This window comes from Fukomys damarensis, unplaced genomic scaffold (assembly GCF_012274545.1).
Source record: "Fukomys damarensis isolate Sample0158 unplaced genomic scaffold, DMR_v1.0_HiC HiC_scaffold_31, whole genome shotgun sequence".
Taxonomy (NCBI): Eukaryota; Metazoa; Chordata; class Mammalia; order Rodentia; family Bathyergidae; genus Fukomys; species Fukomys damarensis.
Window position 1 is genome coordinate 26,828,496 of NW_022900943.1, and position 21,123 is coordinate 26,849,618.

Sequence of the window (21,123 nt, forward strand, 5' to 3'; positions counted from 1 at the left end):
TATAGTTAACCTAAAGTGGCCCATAAAGAACATGGGCCAATTCCACGGTTGGACATTTTTTGGGGCAGTTGGGGAAATACAAAAATGCTTGTTAGGCTTCCTAATGGAAAAATTGTGCCCTAGAAATTAAGCTTTGCTCTTGTAGGTTTCCAGAATATAGAGGTAATATATTGGCAGATCTACTTCCTTGTAAAATTTGTTCTTGTATTTAAGAGGTGTCAGATTCTAGAGAGGCTGGGTCAGGCATAGTGCGTTTATGCACAAAACCCCTTTGTGACATGGGAACTCATTTGTAACTGCTTGATATAGCTGGCTAGGCTGAGGTTTGTAGTAAGGACCTGCTTTAAACCTAAGCAGTACTGATAGGATGAGTTCCTTAGAATCTAAGCGAGAATTCACAGGTTATTTTCCACCAGTATAGTAGACTCAGGCTGCTTCTCAGATTAGATTCCTAAATTCCACATTTTTTTAGGTATTTGAATTTATGGTTCAAGATCATGCTTTTACCATTTTCTTTTTGTTTGAGGCTCATTCCAGAAACTATCTTTCTAAGTTAAAATTTACCTTTTCAAATTGAAATGTCTGGGTCGGGTTAAGAAGATGGTAACTTAAAACTTAAACATGAAAATATGCAAATTAACCTTCAGGAGGTGGTTTTATTCCTTTGTTGGGAGTGTTACTTGGTTAAGAGATAGTAGTGCTGGATATCTCAGATGTAAGGCACATCTGCCAATGGTTTTCATGTTTTAATCCCAGCAAATGCTGAAGGAATGACTTTATGAGGACTTTGTAGTTAACAAAGAGGTAGAAAGCTTTCCTCCCCAAAAAATCTCACCTTTTTATGCCATTTGGATCAGTGTGAGCAACACAAGGCATTGTGTAGTGATGTCATTGTGCTGTAAGTGGAAGAGAAGGGAGTTTCTGGCTCTGGAATGATTAAGGATTCTGTTGTGCAGTAGTAGGTAGGGATGTTTTAGTGAAACCTCACTTTGGGAGCACTAAGGGTGAAAAGAATGTGGAGGATTCCAGTTGGAAGCCACAGAGTCAGGGAAGTGTTGTGCATATTCAGGCTGTGGTTAGCCTTTCCAGCTCTGCTGTAGAGAAGAAAATAGTGGCAGAGGTGGTTTGGGATGCATTATTGAAGGCCTTGATTGCTGGGTGTAATGCTTGGGCTATTAAGGAAACAGCAAAGGGAAGATAAGCAAATAGTAGGGCCAGGGCCATATCTGTCTTCTAATTCGCTGTGTTCTCTGCATTTACCATGGGGCCTGCGAACAAATGTTCAATGAATGTTGGTTAAAGTGATTAGGATGGAGAGGGATATGACAGGGACAGAATTAAGGAGGTGAAGGCTGAAGTAGGGTAGAAGCAATAGAAATGGAAAGGAGGAACCCAGTGAACTAGCAGTTTATTGGATCAGAGTTACGGAAATTCGTAGGAGAAAGGCCCCAAGAAATTGAACTTTGCAGATTGACAGGATCATAGTACCATTCGTAGATAAGGAGGCTGTAATGAGGAGAACTTGTGATCAGTTACTCTGAGGGAAGAAGAGGAGAAAGAAGGCAGAGGAGGGAGTAACAAGTTGGTTTCTTCTTTCACCTTCCAACCGTGCGCTTCTTTTCATCTCTCCTGCAAAATCTGTGCTCTTGCCAGGAACCTCTGTGATTCTTTCCAACAAGCCTTCTATTTGTGCCTGTATTCTCTACCCAGCCCCAACAGATTTTGTCAGGCAGTCTTTGGTGGGCAGTGGTTTCAGGAACAGTTGATTTTAAGGAAGGCATTTAGTGTGAATATGTGAAACAGTTTCTGGGAGTTGTTTTGCTTAATTCCCAGTACTTTTTTTATATCAGAGTATAAAATGATTTTGAGTTTTGATAGGCACAGAGTTCTCTAAATCACTCATCAGTCACTTAAACTCTGCTCCTGTCGTTCTTCAAACCTGTTCGTTTTTACTTTGTTGGACAGCAAGTTGGATAGGTTCGTGATTCCATATCCTTTTTGTTTTGAGAAATTTCATGTAAATATGTCTGAGTCTATAATAGTCTTGAGAAAGTTCCATGTTACTCCCATTGTTCATTATGTCCCCGATGAGCTAACACTGAATTGCAGTGGATGTGTTAGTGTGAGTTATTTGTGTGCACTTAGCCCCCCACTCCTTGTGAGGCATGGTCAATAGTTTTAAGCCCGCCGGGGATTTAGCTCAGCGGTTCGGTGGCCTGCCTTGCAGGCGCAAGGACCCGAGTTCAATCCCTGGTACCCCCCCCAAATAGTTTTAAGCTCTATTGTGCTGTTTCAGACACTTTTTTTAAGCTATTATACTTAAGTGAGAATAGCAGTGATAGTAAGTAAAGTTAAATAAATATGAAATTAAAAAGGCCATAGAGTACATTTTGGTAAACCAAAATATCGCTTGGTGGCATAAAGCCACAGATCCACTCCAAAACAGAAAAAAAAAAAAAAGAGAGAGAAAGAAAACATGTTGAAATGTGGTTTTACTGTCTGTCATGCAGTCTGTTTAAACTGTCAGAAACATACGTTGCTTTTATGGGGTGTTTTCTTTCTAGTCTGACCGCAGCTTTTAATTTCCTTCATTCTGCTATGCCTCCCACCACACCCCCATGTGTCTAGTGCTGATTTATGAGGCTTTTGGATGTAATGACATAATCACCAACTAGCAAAAGGATCAACACTTGGGCAAAAGTTTCTTTCTAAAGTATGCTATGAGTGCTATGCTTTTGCAAACTCCGAACAGGATAATAATTGTCCTTGTTCTCTTGGATGTTACAGTCTAATTCGGATTGAAGTCTTTGAAGGCGATTTTTAAGTGCTTTGTTTCTCTGAAAAGAAATGGTGGTAAGGAAAATTAAACATTTTAGAGATTTTAAAAAGAGAAAGAAAAATGGAATCGTCTGTGGTCCTCCCACTGCAAATAACTAATTAGGGCTCAAAGGGTAATATATGAAACAAATAGTGTATCTTTATTTCTTTTTAAAATACCAAAAATGTATATGATTAATTGAAACCTTAGGTCTTAAAATTTAGTTTTGATGGGGGGGATATATATGGTTTCTTAGGTTCTTTATGGGCATCATAAATCCTAAATATTCTTTAGGATCTAGTTCTAATTCAGTGAGTAACTTCTTGTATCGTGGAGAAATTACTTAACTTTTCTGAGTCTCAGTTCCACATCCATAAAATGGGGGAGGACTAGGACTGGCTCTGCATATCTTATAAAATGCTGGTTCCAGAGCCTCCTAACCTGGGACTTGAGTATTGGGAGTTTTCTAAAAATTCTGAACGATTCTGATTCACAGCACTGTTGAAGACCAGAGAACTTGAGCAGTGCTTCTCAAGATTTCAGTGTGCGTACTAATAGAAATCATGTTGAAATCAGATTCTGTTTCTGCAGGTTTGGGTTGGTACCTGCCGAGTCCCCATTCCGGCAAGAGCTCAGACGAGGCAGATGCCCCTGGCCCACTGCCCACATGTTGTGTTGTAAGGAACCAAAATATGTCATAATTCTTCTGCTTCTACACCATTTCTTCTTGTCGTGGTATAGTTTATGCAGTTAATGGGAGCCCATGTTTTGCTTGAGTGAGACCCCAGGTTGAAGATGGTGAGGTATCTGCACGGTCTCTCACTGCCTAATTTCAGAGTCCTGCATCTTTGAACATTTCTAACTACCGAAGTCATCTGTACAGTCAGCCCTTAGCATCCAGAAGCCCCACATGTGAGGATTCAACCAGTCTGATCAAAATCACTCCAAATACTGTGTTTGCGTTGGGTCACGGATATTATCTGGCCATTGTTCCCTAAACAATCAAATATGACAACTATTTACATAGCACTTGTATTTTATAAGATACTATAAGAAATCTACAGACAATTTAAAGTGCTTTGGAGGATATGGATAGTTTATATGCAAACCAGGCCATTACTTGAACGTCTGCAAATTTGGGGGTTCCTTGGGCCGGGGTACCGTGGATGCAGAAGGATGACTGAACCTTGTTTTAGCTGCAGCTGGTGGTGGTTATGATGCTAAGAGGGCGGTTTTTCATTTCTTCCTCCTCTGTTCAATGAGACCCTGCTTTAACAGTTACTTAGCCTTTCAGTTTTTTTCCCTTCTCATCCTTTCACAGTTACCCTCCTCGTATTGACCTAGAATTCCTAGAGGCATTTTGGGGTACATAGACAAAATGAACCACAAAATACATTTTGCTTAACCTGGTTATGCGAGCACATTCTTTGGAAGGCTCTCATTTAAATGTATATTTTGTGGGAGAAGAAGCCCACACGTACTTAAAAATGCAACGTTTGTCATGCTGTTCTTGAACCCTGTCATTGGGTGCATTTGGTTACAGTTTTTAGAAATAACAAATACTGTTTATAATTTGTGGGCCTTTTTGTTTGCTGTTGCACAGCCTAGGACTAGCACGTAGCATGACCTAGTGCGAACCCCTGTGAGTGGTGCGAGGCTGTCACCGACTCATTCCATAAGTAATTTTCCAAGTATAAGCCTTTAGCTTCTCTAAAGTAAGCTAGGGAGGAGATTACAGAAGGCACCATTTATTAGGGTTGTGTTGGAGAATTTTGTAAGCATGAAGGGACATACTTATCACCTGGGAGTAAAATCAGAGGCAGTAAGAAACTGTAGTTTGGCAATTAGCAGTATTGCTTTGGAGCAGTACCTTTCATTGTGTGTGTAGTCCTCAGACTAGTGCAGCTCCGAATTATTTGTTAAAGATGGGCAGCGTGCTTGGTACAAGAATATACACTACTTCTTTATGAACACAGTGTCTTTTATCTTAGAAAAACAAAACGAGGGAAGCTTAAGTAGCCATACTAAACGGTAGACCTGCTTGCTTATGGATTAATAGTTTGGAGACTGGCAATTTTCTGTAGAACTACTTTCAAATATTTAATCAGAAAGTCTTTCAGGGTTATTTAAAAGTTAGGAATGACTTTTAACTTAGACTGAAGTTCATACAGTGTAACCTAAAAAATAAAAAGTAAATTTAAGAGCGTTAGGTTGAAGAGAGGGTTGAATTCGTAATGGACTGGACGTGGGTGGTGTATGTAGTTAAGGCAGTTGACCAGATTGTTAAGTTGGAAGCTTGCGCTTTGGTTAACTTAATATGTGTTGAAATTCTTCCCAGTACTTGGACATTTTCTTTTCAGAGAGAATTTCTGTTTTTCGTTTCATTTGTTTGTTTTTACTATTTACCCAGTAGAAAGGACTTCCCTTAACTGCTACATATAAAATTTCCTGCATCCCAGGGCATGTATCTTTCCCAAAAAAGAGAAAGAGAAACCCTTTGCCATTTGGGAAACAAATACCTTATCTTCTTTGGGTCACAGTGCATGAAAGTGGAGAAGCAGCAGATTTTCTGAGGCTAGGTGTGTGACCTCACTCATTCTGTGTCATACAGGAAAAGTGTCATTGTGCCAGTGAGTGTAGCATAACTCTGTCCTTTAGATTCATCTGCTGCCTCCTCTTGCACCCTGCAGCTCTTCCCCTGCATAGTATGAATTAGTGAGGAATGCTTTCTTAATTGAGAGAAAACAGCCCTAAGCCCGAATCGATACCTAACAATATAGCCACTCAATTTGTGGCACTATCTAATCTCAGTTCTGTCTTAAAACAGAACTGCTTACCTTAAGGGATTTTATTCAGATGTCTACGCTTATAAATATTTCTGCCAACCAGATCCGTTGCAGCTATTTTTTTACATTTCATGCTTATAGAATTGGAGCTTGGAATCATTTGGGGATTTGCTTAAAACGGTTGCTCAACTGGATTAGTAATTAGAGTCCTCCTAGGGTTTGAGATCCCACAATTGGATGGTTCATAATATCCGGTGTATTTTCAAAAGGTTCTGTCACTTGAATGTGAATTCCGTTGATGCTTTTCCAAAAGTGTTCCCAGAACAAACTTTGACTTAACCTATTCCTTGCACTGTATTCAGACTCTACATCTAGAGTTGTGGATTCCTTGCTGCTCTGGGGTCCAGGTCTAGCGAGCCACACGTTTGTTACTGGTTCTTCTGTGCACTTTTGTCTCCATTTCCTGACCGTCAGCGTGGTCACTTTCAGTGTCCCATTGGACCCTTGTGCTGGAGGCTCTGACAGCCAGAGCTGATCTTATTTACTCTTTTAAGTAGATGAACCCCCCCCACATTCCACCCCACAGCCCAGACCTCTCCTCTGAGACTGTTCTACATCGTTTCCCTTGACTGTCTCATAGGTACCGGCTCAGCAGATCGCAAGTCCCATCTGCAGAGATGCCAGCCCTGGCCACCCAGTTTCTCAAGCCAGTCACCCCTCAGGCAGGTGGTTCTTGTCCTCCCTGCTGCATTTGCCATACATCACCAGGTCTCCTGAAATCTGCTCTCTTTCACTCCGGCGTGCATTTTCTTCTCTGCAGGTTATAATGACTTATTTAAAACCTTCGCTCTTCTTTAGCATTATCTATAAAATGGGGGAATAGTGATCTTAAAATTGCTCTGAGCATTAAGTGAGATATCTGGCCCAGAGTAGGCCCTCCAGGCATGCTAGGGTGCTTGTCAGGATCGTGTTCCAACACCCTCTGCCACTATGTTTCAGATAACTCTCACTATGAGTCATGCAGTAGTCTCCCAACTGGTCTAACCAAGTGGAGATAATCTTGGGTCATTGTGCTCTTCCGGAGCTGCTTCTCCAGCCTCACTGTGTGCTGCCACTGTCCCTTGCACCCTTCCTGTTCTCGTGTCCCTTGCTGGCATAGCCGGCTGACCCTTTTTGGAATGGCCCCTCCTTTTTCCCTACCCTTCTCTGTCTCTGTCTTACTTCACTCTTTCTTGGTTATTCAGGGAAACGTTTCTTTGTTAATCATTTTTAAGTACCGACATTTTGTAATATCTTTCACTGTTTGTCTCATTTGCTAGATCGTGGGCTTTATAAATTCTGCCCGATCCCCTATGCTTTGAGACTGTGTCACAGTGTGTGGAGGAGTTGCACAGTTACTGAACATTGAGAAGTACTATCACCAAAGTCAGAGGGCATTTCTTCCGTGTTCGTGTTTGCATTTCTAGAGCTCCTCTGTGTCCCACCTAGAATGCTAACCCACATGGTGTCTGTTACCGTGTTTACTTCTTCTTGGTCTTCTCCCTTACTGGATTATAAATGCCTCGTGGATCTAGATCAGCTTTGCATTCCTGGCTCTTTCTACCATAGCCCCTATTTAGAGTAGGCTCCAGTAGTTCTTGAATTTCCTAGGTGTGGGCTGCTTCCTATTCTGAAATTATCTTTCCCTCCACCTTTCCTCCTGTGGTATGTTTTGTGGTTATAAATCTCTTCTTTCCTTCCACAGCCATTTAAATTTTATCAGTGGCAAGGAGGGGCGTAGAAGGCAGAAATGCACTGAAGTATCTTGACCAATTTGGTGTTATCATAGCTTTTCTAGGAATAGGTCTTTGGTGCCCTCCAAATAAGTTCATACTTCTTGGAGTGTCGTTTAAGACGTTCCACAGCCTGACCCCAGAGGACCCTTTCAGCTTTTATTGTCCACTCTGCTTTTTATTGCATGCATCCTGTGCTCCAGCCTAATGGTTTTTAATCCTGCCTGCACATTAGAGTCACCTGGGGAACTTTACCATGAACTACTAAAGCCTGGGTCCCATCCTTGGGGACTGTGAGTTAATGGGTCTGGGGTGAGGCCCCGGTTTCACTCATTGTTAAAGGATTGCTGATAAAGCTGATGTAAAGACAGGGTTGGAAACCACTGACCACCTCTTTTTTTTTCCCCTACAGAATATTATCTCCTCTGAGAGGTTTTGGGAGAAAAGATTCCATGGTCAAGGAAATTTGACTAGTATTGCTTTTTTTTTGGTACCTAGGATCTAACTAGGGACCTTGCCCTTAGTGAGGCAGGCAACGGCACCACTGAACTAAATCCCAGCCAAACTAGTATTGCTTTTTATTTGTCTTTCCAAAGATGTAGCACTCACACTATCAAATGAAAGGTTTTGAGATGTCCCGCAGGAAACAAAAAGTTGTTTACCTTTGTTTGAGCCGAGTAAAGTCATCCAGTCAGTTTCCTTTAAATGTTATAATACTTGTTAATAACATCTACACAATGTGATATAGAACATGCTTTCAGAGGTGGTATTTTTAGCCCCATCTCCACTACTATGTTTTGTGTTTTTTGAGACAGGGTTCAACTATGTAGCCCAGGATATCCCCTAAGTTAAGTTCCTCCTGCCTCAGCCTTCTAAGTGTTGAGATTACAGGCTTGTGTAATCTGGCTTGTGTACACCTGGCTAAAGTGGCTTCTGTGTTTGTCTTTTGCTGATAAGAACCAGACCTTTCTTTTGTTCTAGGTTCTTTCTCAGACATCTCCCCTCCATTTCATCTCTGTCCCCTTCCTCTGTTCCATGAGCTCCCTGACGCCAGAGTTCTGCTGTCCTGTTCATTTAGCCTGGTGTCACCATTCCGCATCTGAGAGTCCGGACAGTAAACAGGCAATTAGTAAATATTTGTTGAATGAACAAAAGGAAGTAAAATGGAGGAAAGAGGCATAATACCTCTGTGGGTTGGGCTTTCTGTAAGGCGTGTGTGTTTCAGTATCTTAAACTGCCTGCATAATTAAATTTTAAAATGCCTTGAAGCACAGTAGACATTATGTCTGTGGAATACATACAAACTTCCTTCTTGTCATTGTTTTCTAAACAAAACAGTATGACAACTGTTTACACAGCATTTATAGTGTAGTAGAATCAACTCCTATGAGTACTGAGAAACCACTGTGCATTCTAAAGGTAAGAGGGAGGAAAAGAAGGGACTAAGGGGTGTGACAGGAGTGGGCAGAGAGAATGTGGAAATACTGTAGAGCTTTTGCAAATGAGGAGGGGAAAAGAGTTGGAGGACGCAAGGAGGGGTGGGAGGGGAGGAGGACACAAAGAATTAACGTGTGTTATGTACGTGTGCCAACTCCCCACGATGACTGTAATTATGTACTGCAAGCATGTACTGAAAAAGGTAAGACTATAGGAGCATAGATAGATGACAGTGGTTTCTTTTAATTTTCTCAACTTGCCTACTAGAATATTAAAAAGAACACAAGCAAGAGTAAATTTAAGCCTAATTATAGGGAAATGCTATTATTCTTCGGATTATAGACAGATTTTAGTCAGGCATAGGCTCGCCCTTTCCCTTCCCCTACTCCTCCCTCCCCTGCCCTGCCCGCCCCTCCCCTTTTACTCTTAGTAAAAACTTCCTGATGATTAGAACCTCCCAAGCCGAGGACATTGAAACAGATTTATCAAGGACAGAGAGGAGGCAATTTTTGCATCAAAATCCATATGTGAGGTCCCAGATCAGGTCACCTACTGCCCAGAGTGGAGCAACAGGTTGGGGCAGTGCTCCTGGAGGCTGTTAGGAGGGGATTCAGGTGGCCCTGTCCTCTGCAGGTGTTGTCACGCTGCAGCTGTGTTCATGGACCCCCAAGCTTGGACCACTTGCTCCAGGTTTCAAGCCGGGCAGATGAGTATGATGAACTAAGTCTGCTGCACGTGCTGCATGCAGTTTGTGTAATTCCTGAGACCCACTGCATCTTGAGCTATTTGGAACTGGTCTTTTACTTCTGAACTCATTTATGCCTTAACTTGATGAGGGCCTTCCCTTGGGTTGTCATAATTGTTACACAGATTCACTCTAGACACATTGCTAGAGATTTGTTCTGAACTCTCCAAGTAAAGTGTACTCCCCAGTATGCCATCTAACAAATACTTTGAATTCCAGTGGCTCAGGAGATCAGTAACCAGGTATAAGTAATTTTAGGAAGGAGGCTGAGCTGTACCTCCTTGATTATATTTTTAAAGTAATCTTTGAAAACTTATATTCTGCCAGGGATTCAAAACGGAAGCCTTCACCATTTACTCACCATTTAGGAATTACCTAGAATGAATTTGCATTCCCTCTTGTTGCCCACTAGATGATGCGTTATTTTTGAACGGCAGCACATCCTGATGGTAAAAAAGATGTGTAATTGGGAAGCTAAACAAACCAAATCAGAATGTAAGCAGATCTTCCAGAAGTATATTCCTTTATAATTGATAGACTGAAGTAGTCCATTTCCTAATAGTTTTATACCTGCTAAAGAACGCATGATACTGCAACCACTTAACCTGACCTATAGTTTTTTGTCGTTGTTGTTGTTGTTCATTCACCAAATACATCCTGAGTGTCCTGAGATACAGCCAGTGGGGCTGCAGACAAAGCTCTGGACCTCATCAAGCCCCTGTTCTCAGAATCGTACTGCTGTATGGACATGTGTTGTCCGAGGCAGCGGTGTTGATCGGTATTACTTCAGAGTTTACTGGAAGTTTAGCCTCTCAGACCCTGCTCTAGTTTAAGTTTTAAGGAGACTCCTGGGTAATACACATATTGTAGTTTGAGAAGCACAAGTCTAGTCCATCTGAACTCCATATGAAATAATTTTAGTTGATTATAAATGTTAGAAATCAAGACTGTAATGGACCAGAGGGAGGGAGGGGAGGAGAGTAATTCAGGGCAGTCAATAAAGGCAGCCTAGAAGGTACCTTTTGGAGTGAGACATACGTGATGGGTGACCAAGGAGCCGTGATCATGTGGGGCAGGTGGTTCCAGGTAGAGGGAACAATTGCACAGGCCAAGAAGTGGGACTGTCACCTCAGTCCTTGCTGTGCCTTTCCTTGGAGCCTGGCTGAGGTCCTGCGTTTCATTTGCCTGCTGCACCCGGACCCGGGAATATAGTGAATGGTATGGCAGGGCGGTATCTAGGCGGACAGGAAAAGAGCGAAACCTTGGTTCCTATAGCGACTGGCTACTCATCACGGCGAGAGGACGGTCGGGGGATCGGAATGATGATTTGCAGTGATGCCTTCAAAGAGTTGAAACTATGTAATTGGAGGGAGTGCGAGGGAACTGCAAGCAGTTGTGCTAGAATTGGAAGGAGAGGAGAAGAAATGCTAAGAAATATACTGCTGATGGAGACTTATTGAAAAAATGGACATAAAGTAAACAAATAAGGAAGCTTTAGCTTAACCTCAGAAGAAAGAATCAGAAAGCCTGGCATGGCTATCAGTGTCTAAAAGTGACTTGTTGCTTACCTGCAGATCAATACAGATCTACTTGATGAGAACTTGTTAGACCCCATTAACCTGTTCTATTTTTATTCCTGTGTCCAAAGTTCTCCATTCTTAGGTAATTTTCACATTATTCCGATCACATGGATCATGTTAGGAAAAGTCAAGACGAACGACCTGCATCTGCTGTGAACACACAGTATCCACGTTGCCGTGGCTCAGTGTGCAAATGCCTAATGACAGATCATCATTCAAAGGCATCGTACTTTTCAGGAGTGAGCAGGGGGCAGGGGGCAGGGGAGAAAGGGAGGAAGCAGGAGAGAAATAGGAAAGAGCAGAGAAATTGGAGCGCTGCAGGGCTTGCTGTGACTCCTGGGCTAGAGGAGCGCGGAGGAGAGCAGCGTTAATCGGGTTCTCTGAGCCGTTGCGCCTGGTTCTTTGAAGGCGAAGGTTAAGTTTACCAGAATTTTCTTCTCTGCTCTTCCTCACATCCCACCTTGCCCACGCATGCTTTTTCCATTTCTCCTGCTCCCTCCTCTGCTAGAGCTGTTATAACCATGATAACGTTAGTTGTGGTGTTTTTTTTTCAGACTTGAGAACTGAAATGATTGGACTCTCTATGAGTAATTCAGTGTCTGGTACAATGATCATCATTCTCCACCTTGATGATATATTGTTCTCTTGGTCACACTCACCACTGGAGTATTTTTAAAACACAATAATCAGAGCTCAGATGTATGTAGGGTAATAGGCACATATCTAAGACTTGCCTTAAATAACTTTTAAAAAGGCTCAACTATAAGAGGAAAGGACACCCTTTTAGTCATTATAAAAAGTGCTTCCGCTTTCCCTTTGGGATAGGTCAGAATGGTTTCATGAGTGGTACGTATACTGTGACTGTCTTCAGGAAGGACCCTGTCCTGCCTGCAAACAGTAAACACTATCTTCTTAGGAGGAACGGATGTGGTACTTGATTATATTCAGTTTACTGATTTCCATACTGAGTGCTTATAGCATACTTAACATGCAGTACAATGACATAAATATGATTTAAAAAACACACAAAAAGTGTGGTGCAGGTGAGGTGGCTCAGGGGCAAGGACTTACAGCCCTGCCTCAGTGAGGCGGCCCACTTGTGCCTAGTCCTGGGACCTTACCCAGTGATGCTGGCTATTGTGCAGAGATTTGCTGTAAAAAACCGCCCAGGATGAAATAAGGAAGACTGGAAGCTGAGCTTTTACCCATTTCCTCTACATGAGAAAGAAAGACTTCAAAAGTGGTTAAAGAAAGCGAAAGGGATTTTTGGGTTCCCAGTAAATACCAGCTCCTGTGGTGACCATTTTACTCTGGACTCTCTTGACATCAGATGGGGTGTTCGTTATTTAAACAAACTGCAATTCATTCCAGCTGTATTTTCTCTGCCTGAAGACTGTCCGGTATTGGAGTTGGGGGGGATTAGGTTAAACAGGGTGGCACATGCAAGGGCAGATTACACGGTGGCAGGTGAGAGTGAGCGGGCCCGGTGACTTGGGAAAACATATTTGACAATAAGGAACACCAGTGTGTGTTTTTAGTTAAAGTGTGATAATTTGTATAAAATTTGAACTGTTGTGTAACGTAGTTTAAGAGAATCAAGGTAGCACGTTATACATTATTGAGTTATAAAGAAAGAGTTAAGATTTTTTTTGACTGGTCGTTTGAATAATATGAAATGTTTTTGTCATATTAATGGCCTGCGTGTTTTTTTTAAAAACATTAAGATATATTTAAGTTGTTATTTGCTTAGAACTTTTTTTAACTGAATAAATTTGCTTGGCCAATAAAAAATATGCGCACACACAAAAAACTTAAGATGTGTTATGTACCTGTACTACCTCCCCACAAATGAATACATCCATTATGTACTGCAAACATGTACTAAAAAAAATTGAAGAAAAATTGAGACTTCCCACAGATTCAGCAATTCTTTGGCATTTATTTTTTTACTGTGTGTCAAATTCAGCTCTACTTAAGAAATAGTCTTCTGTTTTTACAAAAATAGTTCAGAAAAGTTTCTCTAATTTATACATTGTCTATCTTTTTAATTTCTGTACAGAATTTTGTTCTGGGAGTGAGATCACTGTCGGAGTCTACATTCTAATTATGTTTTCCCTTTAGTGTGGGTAGTCTTTTACGCGTAAAATTTGTTTTCATTGCATGTTCTTTTTTTTACAAAGTTGAATTTTGATGTCAGGGTAAACACTGGGTTGTCACTTGTAGTCAGCATTCTGTTCTAACAGAATAACTGAGGTAATTAACTCAAAAGGAAAAGGTTTTTGGCTGGTGATGTTGGAGGTCTGGTAGGTGGTCAGTTGATCCTGTAGAGAGGCAGTACTTCATTTCATGGTGGAGAGGACCGATGGAGCAGAGGTGCTTCTCTGATGGCAGCTGGAAAGCCCAAAATAGCAAAGTGGGATTCCAGTATCCCCTCGAAGGGTACACCCCCGATAACCTTACTTCCTCCTGCCAGGTCTCTCCGGAAGCTTCCCCTGCATCCCAGCAGCAGCACAGGCCAGCAAGCAAGCCTTTAGCACACGGACCCTTCGGGACCCTTATCCAAACCATAGCATCAGTCTACCGTCATAGCTTTCCTTGTTTCGTCTGAGTGTTTATTATCAGTTCTCTGATTTTCAAATCTGAGATCAAGGAGGATATTGGTTCCAGAAGTTGTGTGGTTTCTTCTGAAAATTTTGAAAAAATAAAAATAATTCATTTTCTGATGAAATTTGCAAAGAACAGAATTAGTCTTGGTGAAGTAGAAAGTTGCAAGATTTGTGTTTATTCAAAAAAAAAGACTTCAGGCAGATGAAAGTAGAAATCATCTTAAGGGTTTGCATATTATGCCTAAGAGTGGATTCATGATAAACATTTCATAAAGTAAATAGGTTCATCTGTTAAAGTTGTTGGCAAAGACACTGCTATAGAATGTACAAAGTTAATGGCGAAGTATTCTTTGAGAATGTTTTGTTAAAAGTGTAATTGCTTTTTTTTGTAAGTTGGCTGCTGAAATGGTTTACTGATAATGCTTTGTTTCATTTCAGTAGTACATTTGCTTTTATTTGTTTTTATTTTGGTTAGGGTTAAAACATTTTTTAAACCAACAATTGGCTTTTGATACATATCTTTGATTACTAAGATAAAAGTATCATGCATTCTGTCCAGTTTTATTATGTTAAATTTTTTTTGTTTTTATGAAAACATGAGCAGAAATAATATAAGTAAATACTAGATTTTGATTCTGTCAGATCCACTTGAGGGAATGTAAGTGAATTAAGATATTGATTAGTTTGTCTGAAATTACTAATGTAATTTATAAATCTGTGATACTGTGCCTATTTGTAATTACTCTTTCTTTTAATCTGTTGATTGAGTTGTTATCATTCTTTTCAGCACATGACATTCCTTTTTAATGATTTATGGTTGTGAACAAATTTTCCAAATGTTCTTGAGTGTTGGAGTGTGAAAGTAGAAGGGACACGAGATTGTTCTCAGTGTTCTTATGATGTTTTTGCCTGATCCTGTTGGTGCTCCCTCCACTCTGTGTGTGGACTTCTGAGTCAGGCTGCTGGCATTCCCATGTCAGGTGAGGCATGCATTGGAGATTTTCATAGAATGCCTATTTTTTTTGGTTACCTTTTATCCTAAGATACCTTGCCCAAACTGGATTTCTTGTTTAGTTCAACAGGGATAGTCATGATTTTTATTGGTTCTCATATCTTTATAGGAAGCTAGAAAGAGGAAATAGAATGGGGGTGAATGAAGTAAGGGTAGAAAAATGTGTGTGCCACTCACTTTTTAAAAAATACTTTGATATAGGAGTGTGGAATAGAATTGTCTAGTGTTAACGTTTCTGACAAAGTATCACTGCCAAAATTTTATTTTTGTTATATTTGGACATGAACAATTGTCCTTTTATTGGAGCCATTAAAGCTACTTTGGAATATCATGGCCATCTAAAGACAATAGTTTAGCAGTGTGCATCAAGCAATGAATACATTATAACACCCAGTAACCCACCAGCAGTATTTCAGAGTCTCTGCCTGCTTAAATGGGCTCTCTGTGAATTCACTTGCTCAGGGATGCATGACCCACATCACCTATAAATTTGATTGGAAGCTCCAGAACTGGCATAGGCTGATGGATAGCAGATTAGAGCCCTGATTAACCATGTGATTCGAAGACTGGGAATATATTGTCTAAGCAAGGTTCATCAGATGCAATCAGAATTTCAAGTGGTCAGATGAAATTCAAATGTGTATTGTGGCTTTTCCTCCCCTACTGCTTTCCTTGTAGGTTGCAGATTTTTTTTTTTCTCCTCCTCTTTCCCCAAAGCTGAAAAATACTTCTTTGATGAATCTGCTCCTTACCCTAAAGCTGCCTGTCTGTTATTCATCAGAAAGCAGGTCGCAGTTCAGTGAGCAGAAGAAAAGATTTTAATAGAAGCTGTGCCAACGGCTGTAATGCATCATTTTAGGGCCCTAATTACATTACAATGACAAATATCAGTGGTGACAACAGCAATAACCTACATCCTTTAATGGCTGTGCTGGAAAAGGAGTTTGGGCCCCACGCCATTAGATTAGACTCAGTTTCAAAACATAGGCCATTAGAAGTGTGTGTCCACAGTATTATTGGCTGATCGCTGAAGCCCAGTGGAAAGGCCTGTAAATAAATGATGCCTCCCTAAAGCTGGGCCCTGTGGGACAAAAGAGGCAAAATTAGATGACCATGGAAGCACAGTGTTTCCGAGGCAACTTTAGCTTTCAAAGTGAGGAATGACCCGCTTAATTTTATGAAATCACACACAAATCCCACCCCTCCTGCTGCCAATTAGCCTGTCTATGAAAGTCTATTGGCATGACAACTTAAAGATATTAAGAAGTCTTTTAAACAAAAGAAGACCTTTAAAGAAAAAGTCAGATTTCTGTCCTCCTTTTTCTGTGATGTATGTGTTACCATACGTGATTTACATTCCTTTTACATTTGCTTTTAAGAAAATATAGAATGTTTTTCTTGAAATAGTTGTCAAGACTGAAAATAGTGTTAGTCCAAAAATAAGGAACCAAATAACTTTTGGTCTTTATTTTGCCAGATGAGTGAGTTTCCTGCGTAGTTTTTATTGCCTAGATTATGTAGGCAAACTACAGAGCTCAGTTTTGTTATGTGCCCACACATTTTCAACCCTCCTAGCAAGGGACTATTTTATTTATGTAAACAACATAATGAGGAAAATATGCTTGGCAGATGGTTCTAAGCATTAGAATCATCAGTTTGGTCTGCCCCAAAGTGTCTCATTATCTTTTATTCTCTCCCTCTTCTCTTCCCCACAAAAAAAGCTTAACAATTGAATGCCTTTGAGACACACTGCGCTTTCAGCCTCCTGAATGTTACTCTGTTTTCTTGGCTCACCTGGAATTTCACCCCATAACCACTGTGGTATGTTCCTCCGGGTGGAGAGTGATTTGGTGATTCCCTTTGCAGCTTTTCTTGGTGGTTTACGCATTCTTAGAAGATGGCTAAGTGCTCCATGTGGCCAGTGCAGTAAATTAAATCAGGTCAGCACAGTTGGGTCCTTACTCACGGCTGCTCCTTGGTGCTAGGTTTTTGTCTATCCTGTTAGGAATGCAGGCTGGAATGAAAGCTTAGGTTTGAAACTTCAGGCTAAATTTGTGTTTTCTGTTGGCTGTCAGGGTTTTTAATGTGCTGGCATTTAAGATTGCATAGCTCTGAAGTCAAAAGGGTGCTGATGAAAAAGAAGGAAGCCTAGATTTCACAAGTAGTGTTACTGTTGTCATTCTGGTAATGACTTAGCAAGAAAAAGCATTTTTGTTTTCTTACAGAATGAGGCACTGACCCTGGATGGAATTTATTTTAAGAACTTCTTAGGAATAGTGATTATGTTTTCTGCCTTTTAACACTTGACTCTTCTTTCCCCACCCACCCGTCATTACAACATAAGCTGTGTTGTATGTGTGCATGTGTATAAAAATATGTTTTTACTTAACACCAAGTGTATATCCCACCGTCTGAAAGTAAAAATTAAGATGAACATCAGTAAAACTCTTGAGTACCTTTTGAAAGAAAACATGTAGTGGTTATATATACATTTTAAAATAACTGTTGCATCCCTTGGGCATAGAATTTCTGTACTTTCAAAAATCATTAGAGAATAAATTTTGTTATCTGACGTTATTGAGACTTCTGCAGATGTACTGTTTAAGGACTGTCTCCAGATAGACTCAGGTTGCTTTCTGCTAAATACAGTAGAATTTTAGCATGTTCTAAACCTCTAACACTGAACACCCTGATGACACATGTATAAAGCTTTATATCCCATTTGGCAACAACTTGTAGCCAAGAATCCAAACTAATGAACTGATTCGACTGACTGGGTGCTCTTCTTTCAGGAGATTGGAAAATTAGGTATCAAGTCCCAGTGCCATATTTAAAGGAAAGGCCACAGACATAGAAATCCAGTGAGTCAGTAATGGAAAGAGTTAGGATGTAGGGAAGAATGTCTGTTTAATCTAAGGTATTCAGATTTTTTGAAAAAAAACATAACAATGGGCAGGTATCATGATGAAGGCTTTTGGAAACTGATTTCTAGTCATGAAAGTTAAATTCCTTTTTTATATCATCCTGGTGCTTGAAGGTTAACTTTTTAAAATGCATGCTGCTTAATAAATTACGCTATTAATGTGGCACTGTTGTCATTGTTTCCTTTTAATGGGCTTGCTGATGAGATAGTTTTCTACTTTGTAGGAAATACACCAGCCAGAATATAAAGTGTGTTTTAATATCATTCTGTTAATATTTTGGGAATCTGTAACCAGCTGACTGCTCTCTTTATTGCTTTCTCTCTCTCTCTTTTTTTTTTTTTTTCAGGCAGAAATCGTCAAGAGGCTGAATGCTATCTGCGCACAAGTCATTCCTTTCCTGTCCCAAGAGGTAAGGCAGTTGATTTCAGGCACTGGATTAGAAGTTGCCATTTTAGTGCACTGAAGAGATTGTGGAACTAACTCTGGCCTTGGTGTTTATGGTTCACGTTTCTGAGATGTGGTGTTCTTGTTCCAACTTTTACACCTTATTAACAATTAGTGTAATAGACATCAAATATATTTATATAGTGGACTATTTTTCCAATGTGCTAAGCAAAATTCAGTTGTTAAAATATTTTTCTATCATTATATGATGCCTATTTGTCCTAACAACATCTACTAGGGGAATCTGAAAAAGTTCCAGAAAGGCAAGAGCTTGTTCTATATGTGTGTCACTGAGCATTAAGAGTCAGCAGAAGACGAATCACACAAAAGGGCCTTCCCTAGCAAATGAATTCATGTGACTTTTGGCTAGCTGCTATTTCAAACTTACTTGTTATTACTTGATTAAGTCTTTGTACTGTCTGTGCACTTGGGAAAAGAAATGAAGGTTAGACTCGATGGACTCCTTTCTCCGAGCACCACTTTTCTCGGGATTAGGCTTTGTGGACAGGGCCCTCACAGTTTCCCAGGCCCAGCATGTGGCTTACTGACTTTGGATTGCTCATCTCCAGCAGAAGCGCGTTCTATCAACAGAGGCACACAGGTTGAAATGAAGAGGTGCATTTCCAGGGCCTGATGGCTCCCTTGAGGCTTTTTTTTTTTTTTTCCCCTGGCTGCTTGCTTTTAGTTACAAAGTTTAGGGGAGAGTCCTGGACCAAGATTACTGAATCATTCACTTGCTCAGATGTGAACTGCTGTCACTGTTGGAATATTTGCGTGTCTTGCAGCCATTGTGCTTTGTGTTACGGGAGCAGAAAGCACTGAGGCGCTTCCTCCCCCCTTGGCAGTTCTGTGTATCTGTCCTATCACTGCTTTTTAGGAGAGCTGTCATCCAGCTGCCTACCAGTGGGCATGTGCTCATGTGGGGATGTGTGGAGTACAGATATGCAGATTGCTGTCTGTGACTTCTTACTTGGTCTGAACTGTGGTAGGCTTGACTAACCATGGGTATCCTTAATTGATCATATTCTGGGGAAGGGCACATTCATATTCGCCAACATGAATTTACGTGCTCTACTGGGTCACAAAAAACAAAAGATAGTTTTTCCCCTTTCTTAGCTGTGACCAGAAAACCTACACCACTCATATCCTTATTTGCCTATTTTTACTTGCAATTGGATTAGATGGCATGGTGAATATGGGGCACACTTGCATTTTCTTTAGGAAGCCCTGTTGCCCCTTGCCTGGTCGGACAAGCGTGTGTTTCTTACTTGAGGACTTTGAAACTATGTTATGGATTTGGAGAATGAGAAGAATGTGGGACCACAGAGCTGTATTAACTAAAATGGGATGTCCTATCCCAAGGCAACCGGAGAAAGTTAGAAGTATCCCTGGGGTGGTATTAGACTTTGGGCCTTAGTTGGTGCAAACCCCACGTAGAGTTATTGTGACAGCTCTGTCCCCATGGCACTTCTGCAGGATCTGTGGATTTCCCTCAGAAGTGAAAGGAGGCCTTGAGGGTGTTGGCAGAGCTCACGTGCCCATAAGTCGTTTTCCCACAAGAGTCCATGTTGGTGGTGTGAGCAGGCCCAGTAGGCGTGGAATCCATACCGGTAGTGGGTGCTGAGCAAGACTGGACTGGAATTAATTGGCTGAGGACGTTGTGCCCTGCAGAGGAAAGCCATGGGGAGCTGCTGGCAACTGTTTTTCTTTTGCTTTAGCCTGGGTGGGTTGGTATCGTACTGTCCCCAACTTAACTGTTCATTTCCCTACTGCTCTGACATTTCTTGGTGGAAATTCTTGATTCACATATAGTGTGACCTCTGTCAAAGTATCTTAACCTGTGCTAAATCGGGATATGTTTTCTCTGCTTTTTACTTTGGGTTTAATTGACTTTTCCTTCTCCAGTTATCTAGGATATACATCTTGTTATATCCTGGTGGGCCAGAAATGTGTTCCTGTGGGTCAGGTCCTGGCTCTCTGATGGTTTATATCTGAACCTTGTTTCTTCTCCAGGGCATTCTGTAAGCATCAGACTCCTTGCTTCTTCCCTGAGGCCAGATGGACTGTAATCTGGAGGGAGGAGAGGAGGCAGGTTATTAGAGGAAGATGAATTCTATTTCCTGTCTCTTCAGAGGAATGGGAAATCACTCTGGCATGGCTGCGCATCACTCGTGCCAGGACTGAAGGCTCTTAATCTGATCTTTTAACACCGGCTCTCTGTGTGACAATCTCTCTGCCAAAATGGCAGCTGTGCCATTAGAATTTATTTTAAAATGCTTTTATTTAAAAACTAAATGATCATATTTAGAAAAAAGAAAAAATGAAAAAACATTCCCTGAAGACTTGTTTATAAGCTGTAGAACAGTGGAGGGATTTTTGAGCATCAGAAAAGTCAAGCTTTGGGGAGTTTTTGACAGAAATGAGGTAAATTTACATACATCAAGATGAAGTATTTTTTTAAAATTTAGACCCCATGTGCTGATTAATGTACCTGCTTAATATTATTTGTGTATCATTCACATTTTCCTAACTTAAAAAATCTTGAATATTGAGTGACAGTGATGGAATTTCATTTTAACTGTAAGGGTTTTTTATTTAGGAAATGAGTTACATAATTGTAGCTCAGACGTATCTGAAGTGTGTCTGTATATAAAAACTACAGAGAAAAGTTTTTCTAGTAGATTATATTTACATTTTTAAAACATTTTTTAAAAATTATAGCCCATGTGTATTTCAATGATGTTCTGTTGCATTTGCGTATATTTAACTATTTCCAAGATCTTAGGCATTAGACAAAAAGAAGTAACCACCACTTACGAGTAAACACCATTTGTGAGTGCTTAGAATTTCACAGGATCCCTAATATCAGAATTTAGAGAAACTTTATGAGCCTTCATCTGTCTGAAGTTGTTCTTTTCTCCCACTTATTTTTGGCTGCTAGAAATTGGTAGAAATGATCTATATTCTCCCGCCATCACATTTTTGTCTTTTTTTTTTTT

General features: G+C 40.6%; 1 protein-coding gene across 4 annotated transcripts in view; it reads left to right on the plus strand.

Annotated features, from left to right (window-relative positions):
• Window positions 1–21,123, plus strand: part of Tle4 (TLE family member 4, transcriptional corepressor) — a 137,952-nt gene that overhangs the window by 15,705 nt on the left and 101,124 nt on the right. For all 4 annotated transcript variants that reach the window (XM_019210208.2, XM_019210209.2, XM_019210210.2 and 1 more), the window contains exon 4: window positions 18,027–18,089. In XM_019210208.2, the coding sequence (XP_019065753.1) occupies window positions 18,027–18,089 (63 nt within the window). The remainder of the gene's footprint in view (window positions 1–18,026; window positions 18,090–21,123) is intronic.